Source organism: Pochonia chlamydosporia, chromosome 1, assembly GCF_001653235.2.
Source record: "Pochonia chlamydosporia 170 chromosome 1, whole genome shotgun sequence".
Classification (NCBI taxonomy): Eukaryota; Fungi; Ascomycota; class Sordariomycetes; order Hypocreales; family Clavicipitaceae; genus Pochonia; species Pochonia chlamydosporia.
Genome location: NC_035790.1, coordinates 4,517,887 through 4,540,353, shown reverse-complemented (window position 1 = coordinate 4,540,353; position 22,467 = coordinate 4,517,887). Strand labels below are relative to the sequence as shown.

The 22,467-nt window shown below is 50.5% G+C and overlaps 7 protein-coding genes across 7 annotated transcripts; 4 read left to right on the top strand and 3 right to left on the bottom strand.

The window, feature by feature from the left end:
- Window positions 1–705: 705 nt before the first annotated feature.
- On the top strand, window positions 706–1,880 carry VFPPC_01167 (regulator of G-protein signaling domain-containing protein; the record flags this gene model as incomplete). The annotated part of the gene is made up of 2 exons (XM_018281047.1): window positions 706–1,557; window positions 1,644–1,880. The coding sequence occupies 2 exons, from the start codon at window positions 706–708 to the stop codon at window positions 1,878–1,880; spliced, it is 1,089 nt and encodes a 362-aa protein (XP_018149550.1).
- A 612-nt stretch (window positions 1,881–2,492) lies between these two features.
- On the bottom strand, window positions 2,493–3,419 carry VFPPC_01166 (COP9 signalosome subunit 7 (CsnG); the record flags this gene model as incomplete). Its single annotated transcript, XM_018281046.1, has 2 exons — window positions 2,493–3,293; window positions 3,387–3,419. The coding sequence occupies 2 exons, from the start codon at window positions 3,417–3,419 to the stop codon at window positions 2,493–2,495; spliced, it is 834 nt and encodes a 277-aa protein (XP_018149549.1).
- Window positions 3,420–3,985: 566 nt separating this feature from the next.
- Window positions 3,986–4,183, bottom strand: VFPPC_15307 (hypothetical protein; the record flags this gene model as incomplete). Its single annotated transcript, XM_018293060.1, has 1 exon — window positions 3,986–4,183. The coding sequence occupies one exon, from the start codon at window positions 4,181–4,183 to the stop codon at window positions 3,986–3,988; it is 198 nt and encodes a 65-aa protein (XP_018149548.1).
- Window positions 4,184–6,406: 2,223 nt separating this feature from the next.
- VFPPC_01165 (heavy metal translocating P-type ATPase) lies at window positions 6,407–10,102 on the top strand (the record flags this gene model as incomplete). The annotated part of the gene is made up of 2 exons (XM_018281045.1): window positions 6,407–6,525; window positions 6,673–10,102. 2 exons carry the CDS (start codon window positions 6,407–6,409, stop codon window positions 10,100–10,102), a joined length of 3,549 nt encoding a protein of 1,182 aa, XP_018149547.1.
- A 234-nt stretch (window positions 10,103–10,336) lies between these two features.
- Window positions 10,337–10,673, top strand: VFPPC_18745 (hypothetical protein; the record flags this gene model as incomplete). The annotated part of the gene is made up of 2 exons (XM_022430312.1): window positions 10,337–10,554; window positions 10,625–10,673. The coding sequence occupies 2 exons, from the start codon at window positions 10,337–10,339 to the stop codon at window positions 10,671–10,673; spliced, it is 267 nt and encodes an 88-aa protein (XP_022285944.1).
- Window positions 10,674–11,757: 1,084 nt separating this feature from the next.
- On the bottom strand, window positions 11,758–13,439 carry VFPPC_13015 (hypothetical protein; the record flags this gene model as incomplete). The annotated part of the gene is made up of 2 exons (XM_018290792.1): window positions 11,758–13,275; window positions 13,341–13,439. The coding sequence occupies 2 exons, from the start codon at window positions 13,437–13,439 to the stop codon at window positions 11,758–11,760; spliced, it is 1,617 nt and encodes a 538-aa protein (XP_018149546.1).
- Window positions 13,440–19,704: 6,265 nt separating this feature from the next.
- On the top strand, window positions 19,705–20,960 carry VFPPC_01162 (triose-phosphate transporter family domain-containing protein; the record flags this gene model as incomplete). The annotated part of the gene is made up of 3 exons (XM_018281044.1): window positions 19,705–19,938; window positions 20,041–20,439; window positions 20,499–20,960. 3 exons carry the CDS (start codon window positions 19,705–19,707, stop codon window positions 20,958–20,960), a joined length of 1,095 nt encoding a protein of 364 aa, XP_018149545.1.
- Between the last annotated feature and the right edge of the window lie 1,507 nt (window positions 20,961–22,467).

The following is a 22,467-nucleotide window of genomic DNA, read 5'->3' as shown; positions in this document are numbered from 1 at the left end:
GAGGAGGTTGTGATGTCGGAGTGCCAAATTCCGCAAAATCTTTGTGCGTAGGGCAGGCTCGAATTGTGGTAGTGGGGGGGTAGCGAGCCAATGAGATGGAGTACTCGGTGAGCATGGTAGATTTCTCACGTGATGGGGTACGTATCTCTGAGACGACTCTGCTCTCCAGGAACCATCCATGGGCAAGAGTGGGATCCTCATTTGGAACAGCAAATCAGCAGACCGGAAACCATATCCGCACTTTGAAGCTGGTCGATCCAAGCCTGTTTACACCTTCGCTAGCCACCACCTTAATCTCCAGTGGGAGACCGGAAGGCTCCTTGGGCAACCAACAGCATTCCAACTCCTGCCGCCAGACTAAGAAGTCTCAACGAAAGCTTCTTCTTCGCCATCGGTGCCTCTCCTGCCGTATTCTTTCCATGTCCGTGAGATATTGGCAGCGGCTGCCCATTTTCGAGTAGCATTTATTTTCGTCTGTCACGGACCGGTTTTCGCTGCACGGACTTGACACTAGGGAGGCATTTTGCCTGCTTGATTGGCCCAACCTAGGGGAACAATCGTGAAACGTCGCGCAGGACAATCTCCTACCGCCACACGTTTGTTTTCCCTCTCCCAACAACCCACGACCATTTCGCCTATCTACATCACTTCAACTCTATCCTGTCGCTCGCTATCCTTCGGCACTCCTCCGCCAACTCTGACAAAATGACCGACCATCACCATATGGCGACGCCGTCGCCCCAACCCGACATGACTAGGAATCGACTGCCGACGTTGTTTGAGGTGCTCAGTCGACGAACATTGCCGCCGGTTGATTTGTTCTCATTCTATATATATATGCGAGATCAGCAGAGATCAGTCGACTATCTCGATTTCTGGCTCGATGTTGCTCAACACATGTCGCTGTGTCGACATTATGTGCGTGAGCTCCGACGATCTGTTCTTGTTGCAACGCCGGACATAGAAAAGACGAATTCAAAGCGGTCTTCGCAAATTTTGGAGAGTATTGGCGATTTAGAACCGCGCCCAGCAGGCCCATCAATGTATGCGACTGAGAAGGAAAGGGATCAAGATGCTCAGATGTCGGCTTTCTTGCGGGAGGAACCGGCCCACGATTCACCACACAGCGGATCGGGTATGGCACGGCCCAGTCCTCAATTCAGCACGCCTCGCGATGTGACCGATTCGAACTCCCCATCTCACACCGTCGCCCGACAAGATATCAGAGCTTCCGCCGAGAAGATTCTGTATACTTTTTTGCTACCAGGTGCCGAGCGAGAAATCACGCTTCCCGGATCCATTACTCAGGATGTGACAACTGCTATTGAGGAATACGGCCGCGACGACCCAGAAGTGTTTGATGTTGCCAAAGACTATGTCTTCCAGGCCATGGAACGAGATGCCTTTCCTGGATTCTTGCGGATGAAGGCCCTGGGTAACTTGATTCCCCCAACGCTCGTGATGCGTCTCATTATTGGACTGGTTTCCATGTTTGGAGCATTTTGGGCTGCATTTGTTCTCATTTTCCTCGACAAGTCTCGCCAGACAAGATGCTGGGTAAGTGTCCGATTTTTGAAGTCTCTGCTTGCTTTGAATTTTTTTTTTTTTTTTTTATAAATATTGGCTAATTCTATTTCATGTAGCTCATACTCCCATTTACCGTTGGTGTCTATTTCTTGTCGTCGTATCAATACTCATTGGACCCCATTATGGCTCTCATCGGCTTCAGCGAGTACACGCCCTTTAACTTCTCACGGATTCGAGAACCTTACGTCCGCCAACTTCTCGCCAAGCGAGCCATGATGGTATTGGCTATTACTATCCTCATCGATGCTGCTCTCTGTGTCCTATTTATTCTTGTACCGGGCAAGAGATTGTAAGCTGTTCTGAAATATATGTCAATTTCGATTCGAGACAGTTGAGCGTTCGAACTGGCTTTGCTGTCGACAATGACTTTCATTTGGCATCGTCACTTCTGCGAAATGGCTAGGACTATATATTCTTGATGACCGTTACGACCCAAGCCGCCACGGTGGCAGATTACTCTTTCTTGTTTCGCACCTTCCTTGTAAATGTATTGAGACAGGCGCAAGGGGTTTGGCGTCTGGCATTGTTTTGATCTTTTGGAGGCTGAACCAGCCCACCTTACCGCCGCAGATTCCCCGGTTTACTTCAAGTTCTTCATTTGCGATGACCGTTTGTTTTGTTTTTATTGCAGTTGAGTTTATCAATTTCCCGCTGGGATACCTCACAAGGCAGCATTTCCTTTTATGTAGAGCGTTGAAAAAGCAAAACGGAGCACAAATTCAGGTAGACAGCAGAGGGAAGCTATTGCAGAGAATAAGAACTGTCTTATCTTCTATTACTACGTGTTGACTCGTCTACATCGTGATAGCGTCGTTGGGGTACTCTGTAGTTATGATGAGTACCCATGCCATGTATCGGGTTGCTTCTACCTCGATGGCTTTCATTGACTGCTCCCTTGCGGGAGTCTACATCTTCCGCTTACTCGCCCGCTTCTTCTGCTCCTCCGCGGCAGACGGTTCATCCACATCCATTGTCTCGTCATTAGCAACATTGGCGGTGTCAACCATGGACCGTTTATTATACCCTCTCCGTGGAAGGACATCGCGGCCCGGCAAGTCCAGCTTCTTTTCTGACTCTCGCGACTCGGCAACCAAAGCCTGAATTCTATGCTCTGCTGCCCTCTTTTCCTTTTCTCGCTTCGCGGCGGAAGCCTGAATATTTCGGATTTGTGCTTCCAGATCGCTTAATGTCAACGTACATCTCTCTGACCAGTTGTTGAGGGCAGTAATCAAGTCCTGGATGGATCCTGGGGAAAGATCGCGTAGGGGAGCCACGCTATTTACTTGGATGGCTTGGCGGGCTGGGTCGAGCGTGGCGTGCAGTAAGCCGGCGTATATGACGGTGATGACGAGCTCTTCTAGTTGTCTCGCTGAGGTGAGTCCTAGCGTTTTCTGGAGAGCATCATATGACAGGTTTGATCTGTCACGCGCGAGAGTGAGGAGAGAGAGCTGGCGGAGCTTGAGGGTTTGAGCATCGCTCAGCGGTGGCAAATTGGGCGTCTCATGGTAGCTCTGGTAGGTGCCGTATGAGAATATTTGGAGGAGTGCCAGGTGGGGTGCGAAATCGGGATTCTGGGAGAGAGCTTGGATCTGTGGTTGTTGGAGGAGCTCTGCGAAGATGTAGGTGTTTGGCGCGGAGGTAGCTCGTGTGATGAGATCGGCAGCGGCTCGGGGGGATGTGGCCGATTTGGAGAGGGCGAGGAACGGCTGTGAGGGTGGATTTGAATTAGTATGTGAAGCTGTCGATGGCTGTTGGGGGGGAGCTGCAGGTAGTAGCTCCTAGGGCCTGAATCAATTTACCTCGAGAGCGTTCAAGGCCTTGGTTTGCTCCATTGCTGGTTCTGGAGGCCGCTGATTGTCCTGGACCTCCGGCCCGCGGTGGCAAGCGTGCTTCGGATGAAGCAGTAGCTGTCTGCTACGGAAGCTGGCGGTGGATGATGGGATCTCTGTGGAGCTGAGCTTGAAATAGTGGCCAAGTAGCAGGTGCAGGTCAGGCAGTACCGAAATCCGAAACCTGAAGAGTTGTTCCTGGTGAGAGACTCAATGTGTCTGAGCAAACGACTGATGGAGATGGATGAAGATTTCCAGGGCTTGAGCGTATCAGGAGTGTTTGAGGTTTCTCAGACGAGGCACAAGCAAGCCATGGTGGTTGTTGCAGGTAAGGCTACCCAGGCAAAAGGTGGGGGGATGAAGGTCAACTGGTGGGGTCCGGGCTTGGGTCAGGCTGGGGCAAGTTCAATGTTGGGTCTGGTGTTTGCTCCCAGTCCCAGATGTTGATCTGGCATCTCTTCTTCTCACACTTTGGGGTTTATGAGGCGCAGTGAGATATTGTAAGATGCACATGCTTGGCAATGGGGTGAGTCGAGGTTTACTATTTTGGCTCAGCTTTGCAACCAGTCTTAACTTGGAATATTTTCCAATCGACCTGAAGCGATACGCGTCAGGCTGATGTCAGCAGGGAGAGAGTTAAGTGTGGTTTCGACTGCGAGGACTCGAGTTAAGTATTGGGGCTTGACAGCTGTGTGATGTTCAAGGCAGAAAGAGTTTGGGGAACTGTCAGTTCGTTTCAGAGAGCGAATTGCTCTTGGGGGGAACATTGAACCCTCGGAGTTTGCTGGTGTTTCCTGCCAGGTGTGGTGCTTGTGCTTGTGCTTGTCCAATTCGTTGGCGACTTTCCTCGAGGATTATCCTCCAAGTGCTATTGTCCGTGAAATATTGACACGAAACGATTGACTCCATCTGGCGTTGTGTCTCTGCTAAGAGCTCCATTCCGGATTCTCAACTTACGTCAGAACAAGGTTCGAGGTGAGAGCTAACCGAGATGAAGACGGCACTGCTGGCGCAGCACTCGGTGTAATTTGGAACTATTGCAGCCCTGTGCATCGATTTTTTGGTCAGTCGTGCGCCACGAACATGCGTCAATTGTGGTCTGGTGGCTGGAAACAATCTCTCCAATCTGGAACATGACAACACGAGACTACCAGAAGAGGATCCTGAGGTGGTGACGGATCAATGCAGAATTGGCAAAGTGACGATTGAGTAGCCGATGTGTTTCTGTATTTGCTGCCACGTAATCCTGTTTCGCTTTTGTCTGACAACGATGGCGAAACTGAGTGAGGGGAACCTGCAGTGCGGCAAATACAATTTCTGGCTAAAAGTTGGTTGGTTCGTGTAAATTCAGTATATGCAGATTTCAGACACTGTCTTCGGTGTGGTGTGGTGGCCAATGTATTTGAACTTATCCAAGTATACATTAATACACTCAATATATCCAAGTATACACGAATACAGCCCAATATGCCTCAGCACACAACGCGATATGTGATACCTTTCCCTGTTCAATTAATTCTGACCCCCCACTGTAAGATGTCTGGTCACCAGACATATGCAATGTAGAGTCTGGTCTGGTCTGGCCCTTGCCTGCTTTTGACTCAGCTACTGGTGGTCACAGTTGCAGACCACCGCTTGAGGCCGGCTTCACCGCTGCGAGCTTGTGGACCTGCCACTAAAGCACCAGACTCTACGGACTGCTCAGAGTCAATATTCCAGTGATTCATTACGGAATACTGCAGAGTAATCCCATGAACATTAAAAAGAAGAAAAAAAAAGGTATCCATTGTGACCAGACACCTGTCCATAGCAACGAGTACAGACCAAGCGATTGGCTCTCAGCCACCAAGCAATATCCTCGTCGAAACATTCGCTGTTGTGGGTCAGGCTGCTGCATGTGTACATGTACGGCTGGGAGTAATCTGGGAGTAATGGCGCGAGATTCTTGGTCACTACTAAGTATGGACTATCAATCAGTTCTCACCACTCCCCTGTGCTGTCCGTGTCCAAAACAGCACAGGGCCCCTAGTCAGTCCCCCAAAACAACATGGACCCCAAGGACACCAGACCCAGACAGAACCGGACCAGACCAAACCACGGAACCCCGAAACAAGAGACACCAGACCAGGCTGGGCCCTTTCCCGTCCGCTCCGACAAGGGGGCTCAGGCTGGTGCAACCACACCATTGACGATTGAAACCAGACCACAGAGTCACAGACCGACCAGATGTCCATCCTGCCCTCGCCTAGACTTGTCGAGGTACTTCTCACTTTCAACGAACAAGGCGCTTGCCTATTTAACTTTGGCGCCGCTCTGGGCGTTCGCACAACCTCCGGAAGTCACGACGCAGATGCCCACCTTCCAGTTGTGCATTTGACCACCAGACATCTTAGCCAATCCTGGCACTAGGTTCCGTTCAAGCCCCGTCCATTGTAACGGCCCTTCGTTCTATTCAGTCCCATGCACCAACCCGGCACAATACATAGTTGACTTTACATACATATCGCCCGACCCAGCGCATCCTTCGCTCTTGGTCCTTCGGAGTTCGGTTGTGCCTCACCATCTCACCTCTCCGACATTCCCAATATCCCGCGACGCCTTATTTACCATTTATTACGACACAGTGAAAGCTTGGTATTCCACGAGAGAGCCAGGTGCTGTCCCGTGGTGTTGTTCTTTTTCTTGCGAATCTTCTTGTCCCCAGCCTTGCAGGGTCCCCCAACTACCGAACTACTATTGCACCATCGAGCCGGCTTCTCACGAATAGCTCTAACAGCCCGACATGGTCTCACAAACCCGGTAACAACGTCCATCCAGCGTAAATCACCCCTTTTTGCGACGACGACGACGACGACGAACAAGATAAAAAGATATAGCTCTGTCGCTGGACGACTGCTGCTGGCCGGCCGAGTCGAGCTTGCGTCAAGCCGGACGAGGGACGCATTTGCATCTAGAGAGATACCCCCATTATACCCTCACCCACCTCGGAAATGGCACCGTCGTATATCGCAATCCCGCCTCGGGACATCGGCGCGGTCGCAAGCTCAAATCTGCGTGCGCCCAGGAGCCCACACATGGCTACAACCACTCTCCGCGTGGAGGGTATGACGTGAGTAGATTTGTCTCCGAGCACTCATCCCGATGTTCCCGAGCAACTGCAGGTGGATTATTCATCAGCAACAAAATGGACGACCACAACACACTTACATGAGAACCTCTTTTCACTAACCTCACCTTTGTTCTTGTGCGCGAATAGTTGCGGAGCATGCACATCGGCAGTAGAGTCAGGTTTCAAAGGCGTCGCTGGCGTTGGTAGCGTCTCCGTCAGTCTAGTTATGGAGCGAGCTGTTGTTATGCACGACCCCCGAACAATTTCCGCCGACCAAGTTCGAGAGATCATTGAGGACAGAGGCTTTGATGCTGAAGTTCTTTCGACAGACCTTCAAAGCCCTGCTGTGAGCCGATTTACCGAAAATAGGAACAATGGCAACGACTCTGCCTTTGTTATCACGACAATTGCAGTGGAGGGTATGACTTGCGGCGCCTGTACCTCTGCCGTAGAAGGCGGCTTCAAAGATGTTCCTGGAGTTCAAAACTTCAGTATATCACTCCTCTCTGAGCGAGCAGTTATAGAACATGATCCTTCCGTCTTGACGCCTGAGAAAATCGCAGAGATCATCGAAGATCGTGGCTTCGGGGCCGAGATTGTTGATACGGTCAAGTCTACGCCTGCAGGCAATGACAATGGCGCCGCTGAGGCTCAAAGCGATATCGCAATAACAACAGTGGCCATTGAAGGCATGACATGTGGCGCATGCACTGCAGCTGTTGAAGGTGGTTTCAAAGGCGTTGAAGGTGTTTTAAAGTTCAACATCAGTCTACTGGCAGAACGTGCCGTCATCACTCACGATGTAACCAAAATCTCACCCGAAAAGATTGCTGAGACAATAGATGACCGTGGATTTGATGCGTCCGTCTTGTCAACACAGTTCGAATCCAATGACCTCGGTCCCTTGGCGTCAACGGCTCAGTTCAGAATTTACGGCAACCCAGATGCCGCCACAGCACAGGCGCTTGAGACTAAACTCAAGTCTGTTCCTGGTATAAAATCAGCGTCGATGAGCCTTGCCACCGAAAGGCTGACTGTGACCCATCAACCTGGCATTATTGGCCTCCGTGGCATTGTCGAAGCCGTTGAGCAAGAGGGGCTGAATGCCTTGGTTGCTGACAGTCAGGACAACAACGCCCAGCTCGAGTCTTTAGCCAAAACTCGAGAGATTACGGAGTGGAGGACAGCCTTTCGAACATCTCTGACATTTGCGATTCCCGTCTTTATCATTGGCATGATACTGCCAATGGCATTACCGTCGTTGGATTTTGGCAAACTAATGTTGATCCCTGGCCTCTACCTTGGCGACGTTATATGTCTTGTTCTTACGATACCCGTCCAGTTTGGCATTGGAAAGCGATTTTACGTGTCAGCATACAAATCTATTAAGCATGGGTCACCAACGATGGATGTCCTTGTCATCCTGGGCACATCCTGTGCCTTCTTTTTCAGCGTTTTTGCGATGACTGTTTCTTTGTTGGTCCCTCCTCATACGAGGCCCAGCACAATTTTTGACACAAGCACCATGTTGATTACGTTTATTACATTTGGCCGATTTTTGGAAAATCGCGCAAAGGGGCAAACGTCCAAAGCTTTGTCTCGCCTGATGTCCCTCGCACCGTCCATGGCAACAATTTATGCTGATCCCATTGCGGTTGAGAAGGCTGCAGAAGCATGGGCCAAGTCTGCAGAGGAAATGAAGACGCCCAAGACGCCCCAGGGCCCATCAGAACCTGGTGGTTCGTCTGCATACGAGGAAAGGCTGATCCCTACCGAGCTGCTCCAGGTGGGCGATATTGTCATCATTCGACCTGGTGATAAGATCCCGGCGGATGGCGCATTGGTCCGTGGCGAAACTTATGTCGATGAGAGCATGGTCACTGGAGAAGCAATGCCGGTTCAGAAGCGGCTGGGTGACAATGTGATTGGAGGAACCGTCAACGGTAACGGCCGCTTCGACTTCCGTGTCACGCGTGCTGGACGAGACACGCAGCTGAGCCAAATCGTCAAGCTCGTTCAGGACGCACAGACGACGAGAGCACCGATCCAGCAGCTCGCTGATACATTGGCTGGCTATTTCGTCCCCACGATTCTGATTCTCGGTCTCATCACCTTCTTGTCCTGGATGGTCCTAAGCCATGTGTTGCCGAACCCACCAAAGATCTTCCTTCAAGACGCCAGCGGCGGCAAGACCATGGTTTGTGTAAAGCTGTGCATCTCTGTCATTGTCTTTGCCTGCCCTTGCGCGCTTGGACTTGCCACGCCGACTGCGGTCATGGTAGGCACAGGAGTGGGAGCTGAGAACGGCATCCTGATCAAAGGAGGTGGTGCGTTGCAGCGAACAACCAGAGTGACAAAGGTGGTCCTGGACAAGACTGGCACAATTACACATGGCAAGATGAGCGTCGCCAGGTCCACGCTCGTACCGCTCTGGAGGGACAATGAGTGGAGAAGACGACTATGGTGGACAATAATCGGGTTGGCGGAAATGGGCAGTGAGCACCCTGTCGGCAAGGCTATTCTCGGAGCCGCAAAGGACGAGCTCGGCGTAGAGTCCGAGGGTGCCATTCAAGGCAGCATCGGCGAGTTCAAGATCAAGGTCGGCCGAGGCGTGAATGCTTTGGTTGAGCCTGCCTCATCAGCAGAGAGAGTTCGATACAGAGTTCTTGCTGGCAACGTCAAGTATCTCGAAGAAAATGGCGTTGATATTCCAAGCGAGGCTGTTGACGCTTCGGAGGAGATGAACGTCAGCTCGACCAAAAAGGCAAAAACGACTCAGTCCAAGTCTTGGTCAGCAGGGACCACCAACATCTTTGTGGCTGTGGATGGCAAATACACGGGACACATCTGCCTGGCGGATGTTATCAAGGACGGAGCGGCAGGTGCCATATCAGTTTTGCACCGAATGGGCATCAAGACGGCCATTGTAACTGGTGACCAGCGTTCGACAGCTCTTGCAGTTGCTGCAGCAGTTGGCATCTCATCCGAGGATGTGTATGCGGGCGTCAGTCCCGATCAGAAGCAATCAATCATCAAGCAGATCCAGTCACAAGGCGAGATTGTAGCGATGGTAGGAGATGGCATCAACGACTCGCCCGCGCTGGCAACCGCTGATGTGGGCATCGCCATGTCCAGCGGCACTGATGTCGCAATGGAAGCAGCCGACGTAGTGCTCATGAGGCCGACAGACTTGATGAGCATCCCTGCTGCCCTGCACTTGACGAGAACTATATTCCGCCGAATCAAGCTGAATCTCGCATGGGCTTGTGTGTATAATCTTGTTGGCCTACCTGTGGCGATGGGAGTGTTCCTGCCGTTTGGGTTTCACATGCATCCGATGATGGCCGGCTTCGCCATGGCCTGCAGCAGTGTCAGCGTGGTGGTCAGCAGTCTACTACTTAAGCTGTGGAAGCGGCCGCGATGGATGGACGAGGCGGAAGCAGAGCGAACTGGAGGGTTGAGATGGGTGAGCGGCAGCGGCGTAGTAGGCTGGGCGAGAGAGATGCTTGGGCGAAGACGGCAGAAGGGCGAGGAGGGTTATGTGCCGTTGCAGAATCTAGACGCAGAGCATGCATAAGCATTTAGTGAGCGTTATCTGTTTTATATTGGATTTTTATATGACTCTATTCAATCATTTTTGCTTTGGCGACAGACATGAGGAATGGTGTTGTTTATGCGTGGCGGCTTGGATGGTCTGAGGTGGTGGCATCGAATGATGATTTTACTGAATATTGTCACAAGTCAAATACATTAGCGAGGATTGAAGAATCGAATCGTACCCGAGGCGGCCGTGAGATCTGTATAGCCGTTGATGCAAGCAGTAAGGATTATCAAGTATCAACGCCGTGCCTCTGATCCATCGCATGTCTGGTCAGGCCATCGGCAGGAGAATAACTATACACCAGACAACTCCGACCAGACGCCATGTCTTATCCGCCAGGTCTCAAAGCGAGCTAATCTGTCCGTCTATCACGTCGCGGCAAAGCCCGCACCCGCAATGAATTGTAATCCGTGCTCAACATCAGCAATGCACTGCCCTTCCGCTTGTCAATCCCTGCTTAAACTCTTGCTCAAACATGTCATTTGTACGTACATCCAGCCAACCAATGATGTGGACTGCGTATCCCGCCACGAAAAATTCCAGTTAATCCCGGTAATTTCCTGTTTTACTCCCCGTATCTCGTGGTAGACTGCCAAGTCGGAGGAACCTCCGCAAAGCTAGCTACGCATCAGATTCCTTGGCTATGATGCCTTGATCATGAGCTAGGGACACGTGGGCAGAACTGTTTGATCAGGATAAAGTAGAGTTGCTATTCATGTAACCATACACTACGGACAGACACATAAAAAAAAAAGGTTAAAAATGCTAAAATGAGTTGACTGGGGTCAGGGGTACGTTCTTCAGTGGACACGTAATTTCCCGTTTTTCTTTCGCTGATGAAATTTCAGGCAAAAAGGCACAAAGGAAGGGGGACGGATCTGGCGGGAATAATAATTTCCTGTTCTCCATACTGGTCATGATGGAGCGCTAGAGGGAAAAAAGTGCTGCTTGCGGATCCTGGTCTAGTCAACTTGACTGGAAGTACGGAGTAGTGTAAGCACACGCCCCCCCTTTCAAGGTTCGTCTCTCGTTTCTTGGCACATTTTGGTGGTGTCGCGTGCTCTGGTGGAAATGTGTGGCGTGGTTTTGGGTGATTCTTTGGACGTGGATCGAGAGACTTCTTGAGCCATGGGTGTGTGTGTGGTTGTAGTTTGCACGAGATGTCGGCTAAACTGGGAGTTAGAGTACGGAGTACAGCCAGGCAGTATTGTAGATCATGTATGTTGTCAAATCTGGTTATCAATTGTGGCGTGTCGGGAATAGTGAGTTGGCGCTTATTGTCGAAACACTGGCTAGATGGTGTATATTACGCTCATCGGGGGAATATGTATACATGTATGATGGCGTCATATTAACCCGAACAATGGTGCAAATATGCCGACCTCTTGACAACCGACAAAGGACAGGTAATAAAGGTATGCTTGTTGTACTGTACTGCAATGCTTTAATAAACAAACTAGCAAGAAAAATATCCGCCGTCTATGCAAAATGAGTATAGGGAATGACCGGTTCCCAAATCGACAACAACAGCATATGAATCCGTGTCGGTCAGTGTATGTACGGCCCTTTTCTCCTCCGTGACTTATTTACTTGCAAACACCTGCTTTCATCCCTTCTAATCTCTCAGCTCATTACATCCCCGTAGCTTGCTGGCCCCAGAAGAGAATGCCTTCATGAGGGCCACACAGGTCCTTCCAACGGAGAAACTTGCCGCCAGCGACTTCATCCGACCAAGCACCTCCGTATTCATCTTCTAATTCTCCTTCCTTGGGATAAAACGATTTGGCCATCCACTTTCGCCCGTCTATCAGCTTGGAAGAGATTAAATCTCCCCTTTGCGACGATCGAACCGATGCCTTGAGAAGTGATTTGACAAATGGATAGAACCACATTTTTGGATACTCTCCATCGATAAACTCCTTGGGTCCTGTGCAGTGCCACAGCCCGTATATTTGCTTCGTGACAAAGTTTGTGCCTAGATGCACCATTCGCAGCCAGTGTTCCGCCGAGGCCCCCGGGTGCGCATCTGGGATGGAGTTGTACAACTTCATCAGGGCAGTCCCAACATTGTTTGGCATGTGGACTGGGAAAGGCACAAACTTCTCTCCCAGCCCAAATATGTCGACATGTACATGGCTGGAGAAGTCTTCGTTGTTGTACTGCAAGTACCCCATGAACGGCTCGTTCCCTGCCTTGGGCTGGAAAAGCGAAGAGTCGTATTCGATGGCCATGTGCAGCTCAGTGTCCTGCAATTCCCCTATCTTTTCAGGAATTATGCGATCCAGTGGCCCTCCCTGGACTTCTGATCCGTTTGCAATTTGCAAAGATCGCCAATACTCTTGCCGGCCCCAAACATTGGATAAGTAATATTGATCAGAATCCGACTGCCAAAAATTGATGTCGTATGTGGCCGCAATCTCATCCATGGTAGCGTCCACGACCTTTCTCACATCACCGATAGGGCCCATCACGGTGCCAGAGTTCAACCAGCGAGGGTCCTCAGAGAAGAATTCGTTTGGCCCTCTGTCTGGACCGAACGCGTTTTCCGCCAGGAATGAGTGAGGCGCGGCCCAGCATCGTGCAGCTCTCGGGTCCGGCGGCCAACAAACCTTGTCTGGCCCCCAAAATACACTCTGCCTCATGTCCCTTTCATGAAGTTCCCCAATAGAAATGTCCATTCGGTCCGCCAGATAGGCATCGGCCTTTCGGGCTGCATCGAAATAACGTTCGATTATAACCTCGGCTGGTAGTTGGTGTATAATGTCGTATCCGTCAACGATAATGACAAGATCGTCGTCTTTTTCTGGGTCAAGAGAATCCAAATATCGCTTGACGGTCCGTAGTTTCGCCAGGTGTGTTATGGCCGCATCGAATTCTCCTTGGCCGTTCCAGCCTAGGAGTGTTGGGACCGAGTATCGGTTGACCGCCGCCGAGGCCAAGTTGTAACAGAGTTGGAGGTTTGGTTGGCTTGCCGGAACAAGGAAATGTAGTTGCGATGTTCGGGCTTGGCTATTGAAGTCGTTTTCAGTCTGGCCGCCTGCTTGCGAGTCACCGTTGGCGGCCCCTGCAACGCCTGATGGTGGTGACTTGAGTTTAGGCCCAGTCGTAAATGGGTTGGACTGAATAGGAATAATATTTTTTAATTGATTCTATATTTCACATCGTTAGCAGAGTTGTTGTCTTGTTGTTATGGTGCCGAAGGTATTAACTATACTGTATCAAAAGGGCTTTGTATGTACAGCAAGGCCATTAGGACCAGTGCCACGCATGCCGCCAGCACAATATTGCGTCGCATCAAAGTAACTGGCGCCATGTTGGCGACTATAAGAATTGCATCAGGCGTATTACAGTGGGAAATCAAAGGATATGTAGAAATGAAATGAGAGGTAGCTGGGAAAACGTGCGTTAAGGATAGTATATGATAGTCGCAAACTTGTAGACACGCAGTTCCAGCTGCAACAACAAAAGGCCAGGTACCTTGGCATGTAACGCCACGCTTCACCGGGCAAACAACACCTGAATAAAGGAACGACTGTAGGGCAATCACGAGCCTCGTGATGAAAAGGACAAGAACATCATATGTGAAAAGCATAAGGATAAGGGGTTGGCGCCATCCACAGGTTTGCTCCGTTTGACCATGTTCAGGATCGTCAATACTTGTGGAGATGGGCACAGGCACATGTGGTGCAGTTGGGGACAAGGGAATAAGATAGTACTCCGTTGCTGCGATCAGCCACCAGACCCTTTCTCAAGTCGCTTGGCAGGAACAACGGCTCAGGCGTACCGCTGCTGGATACCTGTAAAGTACCAGCCCTTTCAGACCAGATGGCAATCGACCCAATAGTCCGATCAATGATTTGCGTGTCGGTCGTCTTCATTGACCAAGCATCCTACGCCTCGCGTTGAAACAGCTGGCTCCAAGATTCGTGGAAAATGAAGTTGAAACAGAAAACCAGAACGATCGCCAAAAGATTCTCACAGCTATAGATTACGACCTCCCGTAAATGGTGCTCTTGCCCGGGGACCTTTGGTACGAGTCTGTAGCATTGCAGCCCGGCGAAGAGTTCGGATCGGCAAGTTAGCGATCCACTGTGATAGATAGGGAAGAATCACTTCGTTATGGTGCTCATAAAGACACCAGCCTGTTTGGTGGATATGGGCAGGCTTTCAACACCAGACATGACGATGACCCTGCAATATCTGTGAAGGGTCCAACTGGTACTTTCTCAAACCAATGTATTTATCAAAGTGGCAAGCAAGCAGGCTGGCTGCTGTGAAAAGTGGCGGGAGGGCTTTCGAGCATCGTTGGTCTCTGCGACGTCGGCAAACCCGGGGTCTGCAATTGTCCCATGTGCCATCACGGTGAATCTAGCCACGATTCGGTCCACCAAAATGGCGATCAGAACTTTGGACGTTTCCAATGGGCCATTGATAGCACAGATTTCAGGTTGGCCCGGACAGATCCATAGCCCGTGGTGTCGTCCCTGACAGATGCCGATTCCTGATTCGCGCATCCCCAGAATATTGTGCTTGGAGGCATCGTTGGTGCGACAGTTGGTGAACCATTTTGGGGAAGTTGGCTGTCTGATCGCAAATCTTCTTTCACCCCCTTCCATCCGGTCATGTTCTTTTTGATGGCAATCCACCGCCAGCCAAACTCTGTACCTGCACATCAATACTGCGCAGGCTTCGCACTGCCCTCCAGCGTCGACATCTAGCCGTCCAGGATTAATTCAATACGCAGCAATGCACCAGTAAAATCTTACTGCTACCTACCCGCCTCGGCAGTATCTTATGTCGATGAAAGCATGGCGCTTCTATTAAGCCAGCAATCATATCGTCCGATTGTCGAACTGAGCCCTGAAGATCGACCCCAGACCAGGTACTTTATGAGATTTAAAGTCTGTTTTTGCCCAGAACTGGCCAGGGAGTTTGATATGGCAACTAATAACTGTACATCATTTCCACTCGAAGTACGGAGTACGTCAGATTGCTGTCCTGATTGCGAGCTTTACAAAATAGACGTGCGTGACCTGTGATTATCGATCGGTGAAAGTTCCGGGCATGACCGTTGTTGACTAACACACCCTTGGTTTTCCCCGATGGAACAGTTCGTAGCGAGCTGATGCCAGGATGATCAGTGCGAAAGCTCAATGTTCATGACACAGAAGTCGCCAGTCCCCAGCCCGCAACACGAAGCCCATATATCAAATTGCCGAGAGAGTTGGAATGTCCGTCTCCAGTGATTGATCGGCTCACCATGTAGCCCTATTGATCTGAGCGACATGCGAAATTCTGAATATGGATGGAGCCAAAAGAACCCAGGTCCTTTTCTTCATGCTCATACTTGCCAACCTGCCTATTTATGCGACCGTTCTGAAGAGCTTGGAGAGGCCGTGGATGTTATCTTCGGAAGATGATACAAGGGCAAGCACTGTTTGTGCCGGTACCAATGTACGCTCCATCCTCCATCCCATGAGGATAACATCTGGCAAAGGTCGGAAACGCAGCAATGATGCGCAGCACAACCAAACGATATTGTCGCCTGAGTAATTCTGCGCCAGCTTTAAATTCAACAAGCATGCCAATTTCGCATACTGTGTCTTGAACTTGTGCCGTTCCTATCGCTCGTCATGTTCAGATCGTTGAGGAGCCAACCTGGGTGTTCCTCCAGAGCAGGTTGCAGCTCTTCGCATGTCCATTTTCTTCACACCACTCCGTAGACGCCTGGGCAAAGCCCACTGACTGCCCCCTAACCAAGGAGGCTCTTTGAATGGTTTGAATGGATGCATTGATGCCGGCTGCAATGATGCCAAGACAACTAGGGCCCAAGTCTAAGACAACAGTCCGGCTTGGCCTCTTGGCTTCCTTGAGTAGAAGACTCGACAACTAGCAGGTCCTATGCATCCCCTGCTGGGTCAAGAAAGTAAACGCCTGCCCAGAGCTGGGTGGGTGATTGGGGGTTTGTTTTTTGAGGCTCATTTACTGTACAGCTGAGGATTTCTGCTTTACAGTACGTGATTTGTGGCAGCTTGAACCGATCACAAAACCATTTCGTGAGGCTTGCTCGCGCCAGCTAATGCTCTCTGCTCGATTGGCGATGCTTTCAATGCTGTGCCCGGATTCGGCAGGGTCTGGAAGCGGCGTCATCCACATCCACATCCACGGTCCTGATCTCATCTCTAGCGAAATAAGGTAAGGACTTGGAGTTGTGACCAACTTGACCGGAGTACAGCCACCCCGACGATAAAGAGTCTGGTGCGTAGATTAATAATTACAGAAATTGTGACCGCTGGGTAGGTGTGTAGTGGGATCCGGACGACCTTCCCTACCATGGACTTTCAGAACCAGCTCATGGAGCTGTCCTTACCAGCAAGGTACTCTTGCGAGTATGGACCGGGAGGAGAAAGTCTCTTGGTCCTAGCATTGCACAAAAAAAACGGCTTCGTGATTGCGTCTGGTGTTTTCAGTGTTCATCACGGAGAGCATATCGATGATGAAAGCCCGCTCCAAGTGTTCCTTCAGCGGGTCCGATGCCATCTCCAATCTCAATCTCCACAACACATATCTACCCCCCCCGAGGTTTTTATGAGCTTAGTCGTGTCTCTCAACTCTGGACACTGGGGCATCACAGATTTACCAGACGGAAAGACGTTGCCACAGTCCTGGCGTCTCCTCTCCTAGCAAGCCTTGGAATTGGTGACCACCATTCGTACAGTATCATCCTAACCGACCACACAAGCTGGTTGGCTCCACGGCTAAGTGGTGTGATATGAATAGTTCTCAGCCCAGTGGCAATGCCACAATTGCTGTGATATGGATGCTCAAAGGATTCCATCTCTCTTGAACTCCTTTGAGGAAGAGTTTGCACCCTCATTTCACGGGGTTCAAGTAAGACAAGACGGGTGGTGGCTCCCGTCCTGCACCACGAGGAGTTGTTGTTTGCCTGTCGTCCATAGGCTGAAATGTTTTTTTACACAGTCATCGCCCCCTGCCGCTCTCCTCTGTCGGAAGAGATTACATCTAGATGTAAAGCTTGGTTGGCACTGTTACAATGCGGCGGAGGGGTCTCCCAAAGGCACGCTGCAAGGACATCAAGAAAACCCAACGGCTTCATGCTAAGCTGACAAAATGTCAAGCCAAAGGGATGCTCGGTGTTGGACCAGAACAGTAACCCAACGACATGTCCCATCCCTTGACTCTCTCCGGGTTTCGGATCTTTATTACTGAGACTGTTGCTGATGTGAGAGCCTTGACGGACCGGTATTAAAATACTCGGGTATGCGGCGAAAAGTAGTGCCCGCTTGCCTTGTGACTACAGCGATATCTGCAAAGCGACATTACTCGGATTGGGAGTTAGACTCGAAGTTTGTTGAGCGTTGTGTTTTTGGTGGTCGGCCAAATGCGGTATATGTAGGCACAAAAAACGCCATTGTAGCACCCCTTTGCTCGGTAGAGTTTCTTGATTGTCGGCGGGCTCTTGATTGCTACCTGCATACCTAGGTAGGTTATTTGTGCACCGTAATACCTTCAAAGGTTGACCGCATGGGGCAATTCTTGGCAAGGCTGGAACGGGATTCTTGTACCAAACACACAACCCAATACCATCAGAGGGCGTTCAGCTCCTCATCCCCCCAGTGGTTACCTGTGGATGCGGCTGCAACTCCATCTCAATAGCCCCTGGTTGATCCAAACCTGGGACTAGAGGCAGTGTTCTTTGATGGCATCCAGTCCAACCTTGTGGCGCATCCAGTTCCTATTCGTGGCAATTCAGCCAGGAGGGGACCGTGTTCCCAACGTCGGTCGAGGAATAGTTTGTTTGTTGATTCGTATTACTGCTGCACCAGGCCACACAGTTCTGTGGTAGAAGCACAAAAACTTGTTCAACAGTCCGTCATGGCATCGTCACACTTCTAAATTTGGGCAACGTGAATTGAATTGGGAATTGAGAATTGACTGATGGTTCCATTGAAGGCACAATAAACCTGACGAGTAAGGCTCCTGAACGGCTCCATGTGCCTTGTGCGTTGGGTCTTTTCGCAGCATAGGAGGCAGAACTTTGAGATGTCTCTCGTGGATGCGATGCAATATCAATCTGACCAGACGCGTATTTGAAGCTCTCGTCCGAAAGGCTAAGATGAAGTTCAATGCATCGATCACTGCCCATTGTGCTCCGTCAAGCTCGCCGAGTTACTTGACCATCCGACAGGAGAGTGACGTGGACGGCTGGGACCGTTGAAGCTACAATTGGCCATTTCTTTTTTGTTGTCGTTCTTTGCTTTCTTTTGCATCGGCTCCCACCACCTGCACCAGATTGATGCATGTCAGCGCCAAGACCTAGCGGGCCAGCTGGGCGTCAGTTGTTACAGCTGGCTGGCAGCTTGCGGATCTATGGCTTGCACTGAGTCCAGTAGCATTGCAGGCAAAGGGCAGTATTTGAACCGGGCAAGGCTTGCAAAGTGGTGCGTGCTGGTACGTGACCAGACCCCTGGGAACATTGAATTCTGGTCGGTGCCATTTGATGTCCAGCTGTCAATTGATCTCTGCTCCTGGCAGGGCTGCCATGCGTCTGAAACTTCTTCTCCAGTGGTCAAAGTGCCTGGCGTGAGGACGCAAGTGTGCAATCGCGGCCGGTGCACCTTTCAATTCCGTTCATCAGCCTTCGTTAGCAAGTTGATGTCTGGGATGTCCGCTCTCGCCTACCTGCCCAGACTTTCAATGTCTGGTTGTCTCCAGTGCTGGCTGTCAAGTCATGTATCAATTGATGCCGCTCCCAGTGGCCCCTTCCGTCCCTTGCCTGCTTGGCTCCTCACTCCTCCCCAGCTAGGGCCTAAGGACCAACCAGGAAGGACCCACATTCGCTCCGTTCTGGCATGCTCATGCTAATACCACCCCTCCTCCCCATGTGTCCTTGTTCGGGTCCTCTCGATTTGTGGTCTCTCTCTGGGCCTCTAATGCTGCCCAGTACGCCATCTTGCCCCCAGGTCCATCCACTTCAGGTGAACTACAAGACCTTGGCACCGCATATGGCCTGGCCAAGTCCACTCGACTCGACTTGACTTGACGCCAGCACCAGACAGGACTTGACTTAATTCTCCTCTCCTACTTCTCTTCCTATCCTCCCGTCCTGCAACCACCTTCGCTTTCTTCTTCTATTCTTCACTAAGCCTGTCGGCTCATTGATTCTGATTTTGTTCTGGGAGTATTCACACACACTCCCGCCACGCTCACTACCTTATCCTGTCGTTGCTGTGTTCCCTATTACGTCTCTTCCTTCGTTGATTTCCTTGGTTTGCTCAGCCTCAGACCCCCCCGTTGACACCTCGAGCTATCCCCGGACCCAAGGCTGCTCCGCCACGACGACTCCCGATCTCTCGCCTCTTGTTTAAACATTCATAGTATTGATTACGCTATTTGAGTTTGAATTCTTCATCAAATCTTCGAATTCAAACCTGGGCTCAAATATACTATGCTCTTGTCATAACACAAATCGCAATTTTTGGCAGTCGAAGGACCCCTCTCATTACCTTCGTCTACCATTACCTATTACTTACTTGCCTGGGGAATAATTACGAATCATGTCACGAAGGAGCAATGACGAACCGCTTCATCTCCTCTCCCAGGGAGAGGAGGTTGATACGAAACAGATCAACCATGATGTCGAGGCTGGTGCCCGCCATTCAGAGCCCTCTCGGGACCAGAATTTAGATCACGAATACTCAATTCCGAGTACCATCAAATTTACCTGGCTGGGAACATACTTCTTCTTTTCTTTGCTTCTCACCCTTTACAATAAGCTAGTTCTGGGCATGGTGAGTTTAGTCCCGTGTAATTGTGGCTCTTCGACGATTGCCGTGCCACTGAATCCTTTGGTGGCCAACGCATGTGCTAATCAACGAATATGAAATTTGCAGTTCCATTTCCCATGGCTTCTCACATTTCTCCATGCCTCCTTTGCCAGCATGGGAACATATGGCATGATGCATCTGGGCTATTTCAAACTGTCGCGCCTGGGTCGCCGCGAAAACCTTGCTCTCGTCGCGTTCAGCGCCTTGTTCACCGCCAATATTGCCGTATCGAACCTGTCGCTGGCCATGGTGTCTGTACCATTTTATCAGACCATGCGAATGCTGTGCCCCATCTTCACCATCCTCATCTACCGCACTTGGTACGGCCGTACATACAGCTACATGACGTACCTTTCTCTTGTCCCGTTAATTATTGGCGCTGCCATGACCACGGCGGGTGAAATGACCTTCACCGATGCTGGATTTCTATTAACCATATTGGGTGTCATTCTGGCTGCTGTCAAGGTACGTTGCACATTGTGTTGCAAAGCAGGGCTCCATTGCAGCTAACCCTCGACACCCAGACTGTCGTGACCAATCGATTTATGACGGGATCCCTGGCGCTGCCTCCGGTAGAATTCCTCATGCGAATGTCACCATTGGCTGCACTACAGGCACTGGCCTGTGCTACCGCAACAGGCGAAGTCGGTGGTTTCCGAGAACTCGTCACTTCCGGACAAATTTCTATGCCGACTTCGATTGCATCGCTGACAGGCAACGGTTTCCTGGCCTTCCTCCTTAATATTTCATCCTTCAACACCAACAAACTGGCCGGTGCCCTGACCATGACAGTTTGCGGCAACCTGAAGCAGTGTCTTACTGTCTTGATCGGAATCTTCCTCTTCAATGTCAGTGTTGATTTACTCAACGGCGCAGGCATGGCTGTTACGATGCTCGGTGCTGGTATCTACAGCAAAGCCGAGCTCGACAACAAGAAGAGAAACCAAAAACCGAAATACAAGCCTGTGGACCAAAATCCTAGGTAGTGCGCGGGGCAACCTTTATTGTTGTTATTGATACCCAATCATTTTCGTTTTAGATGATGGAAGCAGCCGATAGAGGTTTGGAGATTGATGAAACGAGGCATGGGCAAGAGGAGAGAAAAGAAGGATCGATCCGTGGAACACAGCATACTACAGTCTTGTTCAGACGAGGCGTGCAGCTTTTTTTTGCATCAGAGTCGCGAGATATGAGAGACGGTCACAGCATATGCCTCCCCCAAAATTTCTATATACGGAACCGAACCAGCTATCAACGTTGGCATCACTGGGGCATCGGGCTACATTTGTCATTATTATTTCAAAGGGAAAGGGAGGGCATTGTCATGACACCACGGAATTTTCGGCGTTGGGACATTACGGCCGGCAAATGAAGCACCCACGACTGGTGCCGCCGGAGTATTGTAATACTTCCAGGATAAAGTAGTCTTGTTCGTTGTTGTCATCATTAGACGATTTCTTGAAAATATTAACTCTTGTTGTTAAATTCAATCTTCTGGGGCGGCAGCCGTGTCTAGAGAGCCTTCAGGGGTTCAACGCGCTGTAGTCAACAGTGCCAATCTTGTAGTGTTTTATTAGAAGTGCCATGAGATTTCCAGTCACAGGACTGTGGGTACAGACAAACAGCAACAAAGGAAAAAGGGTTTCTCAATACTTCCCGTTTCGGGCGTTCGTAATCAGAAGTTCTTGGTCACAATGTCCATGGTGGCGTAATTGACATTCCAAGTAACAAATATAGCAAAAAAGTCAGCGCCGGCCCGCCCACGAACCAACCACACACCACACGGGGGTCGTCAATGTTGATCCCTTCTTCTCCCAGCGATAGAAGTGCCTGTAAATTTTCCCTCGGTCGGCACCGTACCGGCAAAAACAGACCAGGTGGCCGAATCAGCATGCTGGCGCTGGCACTGGTGTGTAGTAAGTGAGCGAGGGGGTGCTGGGGGTAAAGGGGGCTAGCAGACATGTGGCGCTCATCAGGAGAGTGAAAAAGCATACGCGTCCTCTGTGCTGGGACTAGTGGCTTTTTGGGGGGGGAAGTTGCCAAAGAGAATTGTGGCGACGGGGGCTGATGTGATGGTATATTACGAGCTGATGGGGGTGTGCGGGAATGAAATTGGCGACTGGATTGGCGTGGTATGGTAAGCTTGTTGCTCTGTGAAGGATGCTTATTTGAGAACTTGGGGCGGCGGATTATGCTGTGGGTTTTTTTTATGTTTTGATAAACTTACGATGTTGGTGCTTAGTGAGAAGATTGGGAGTTTTTGAGTCAATGGGGAGACATTCATATTTTTGGGGTTCCGAATTTCCGACCATGGGACGGAGTAGATTGTTTTTACCGATGGCCGATCCCTCATGGCGTCGTGTTTCTTTGGCCGGCATGGGGTCACGCAACTGTTTCGACGAGCGGAAGGAGTGTATTCAAGTAACGATGAATGCAATGATTATGTGTGCCTGCACGGATTACCGGACTATATTGGGAAGCAGAGAATTCTTA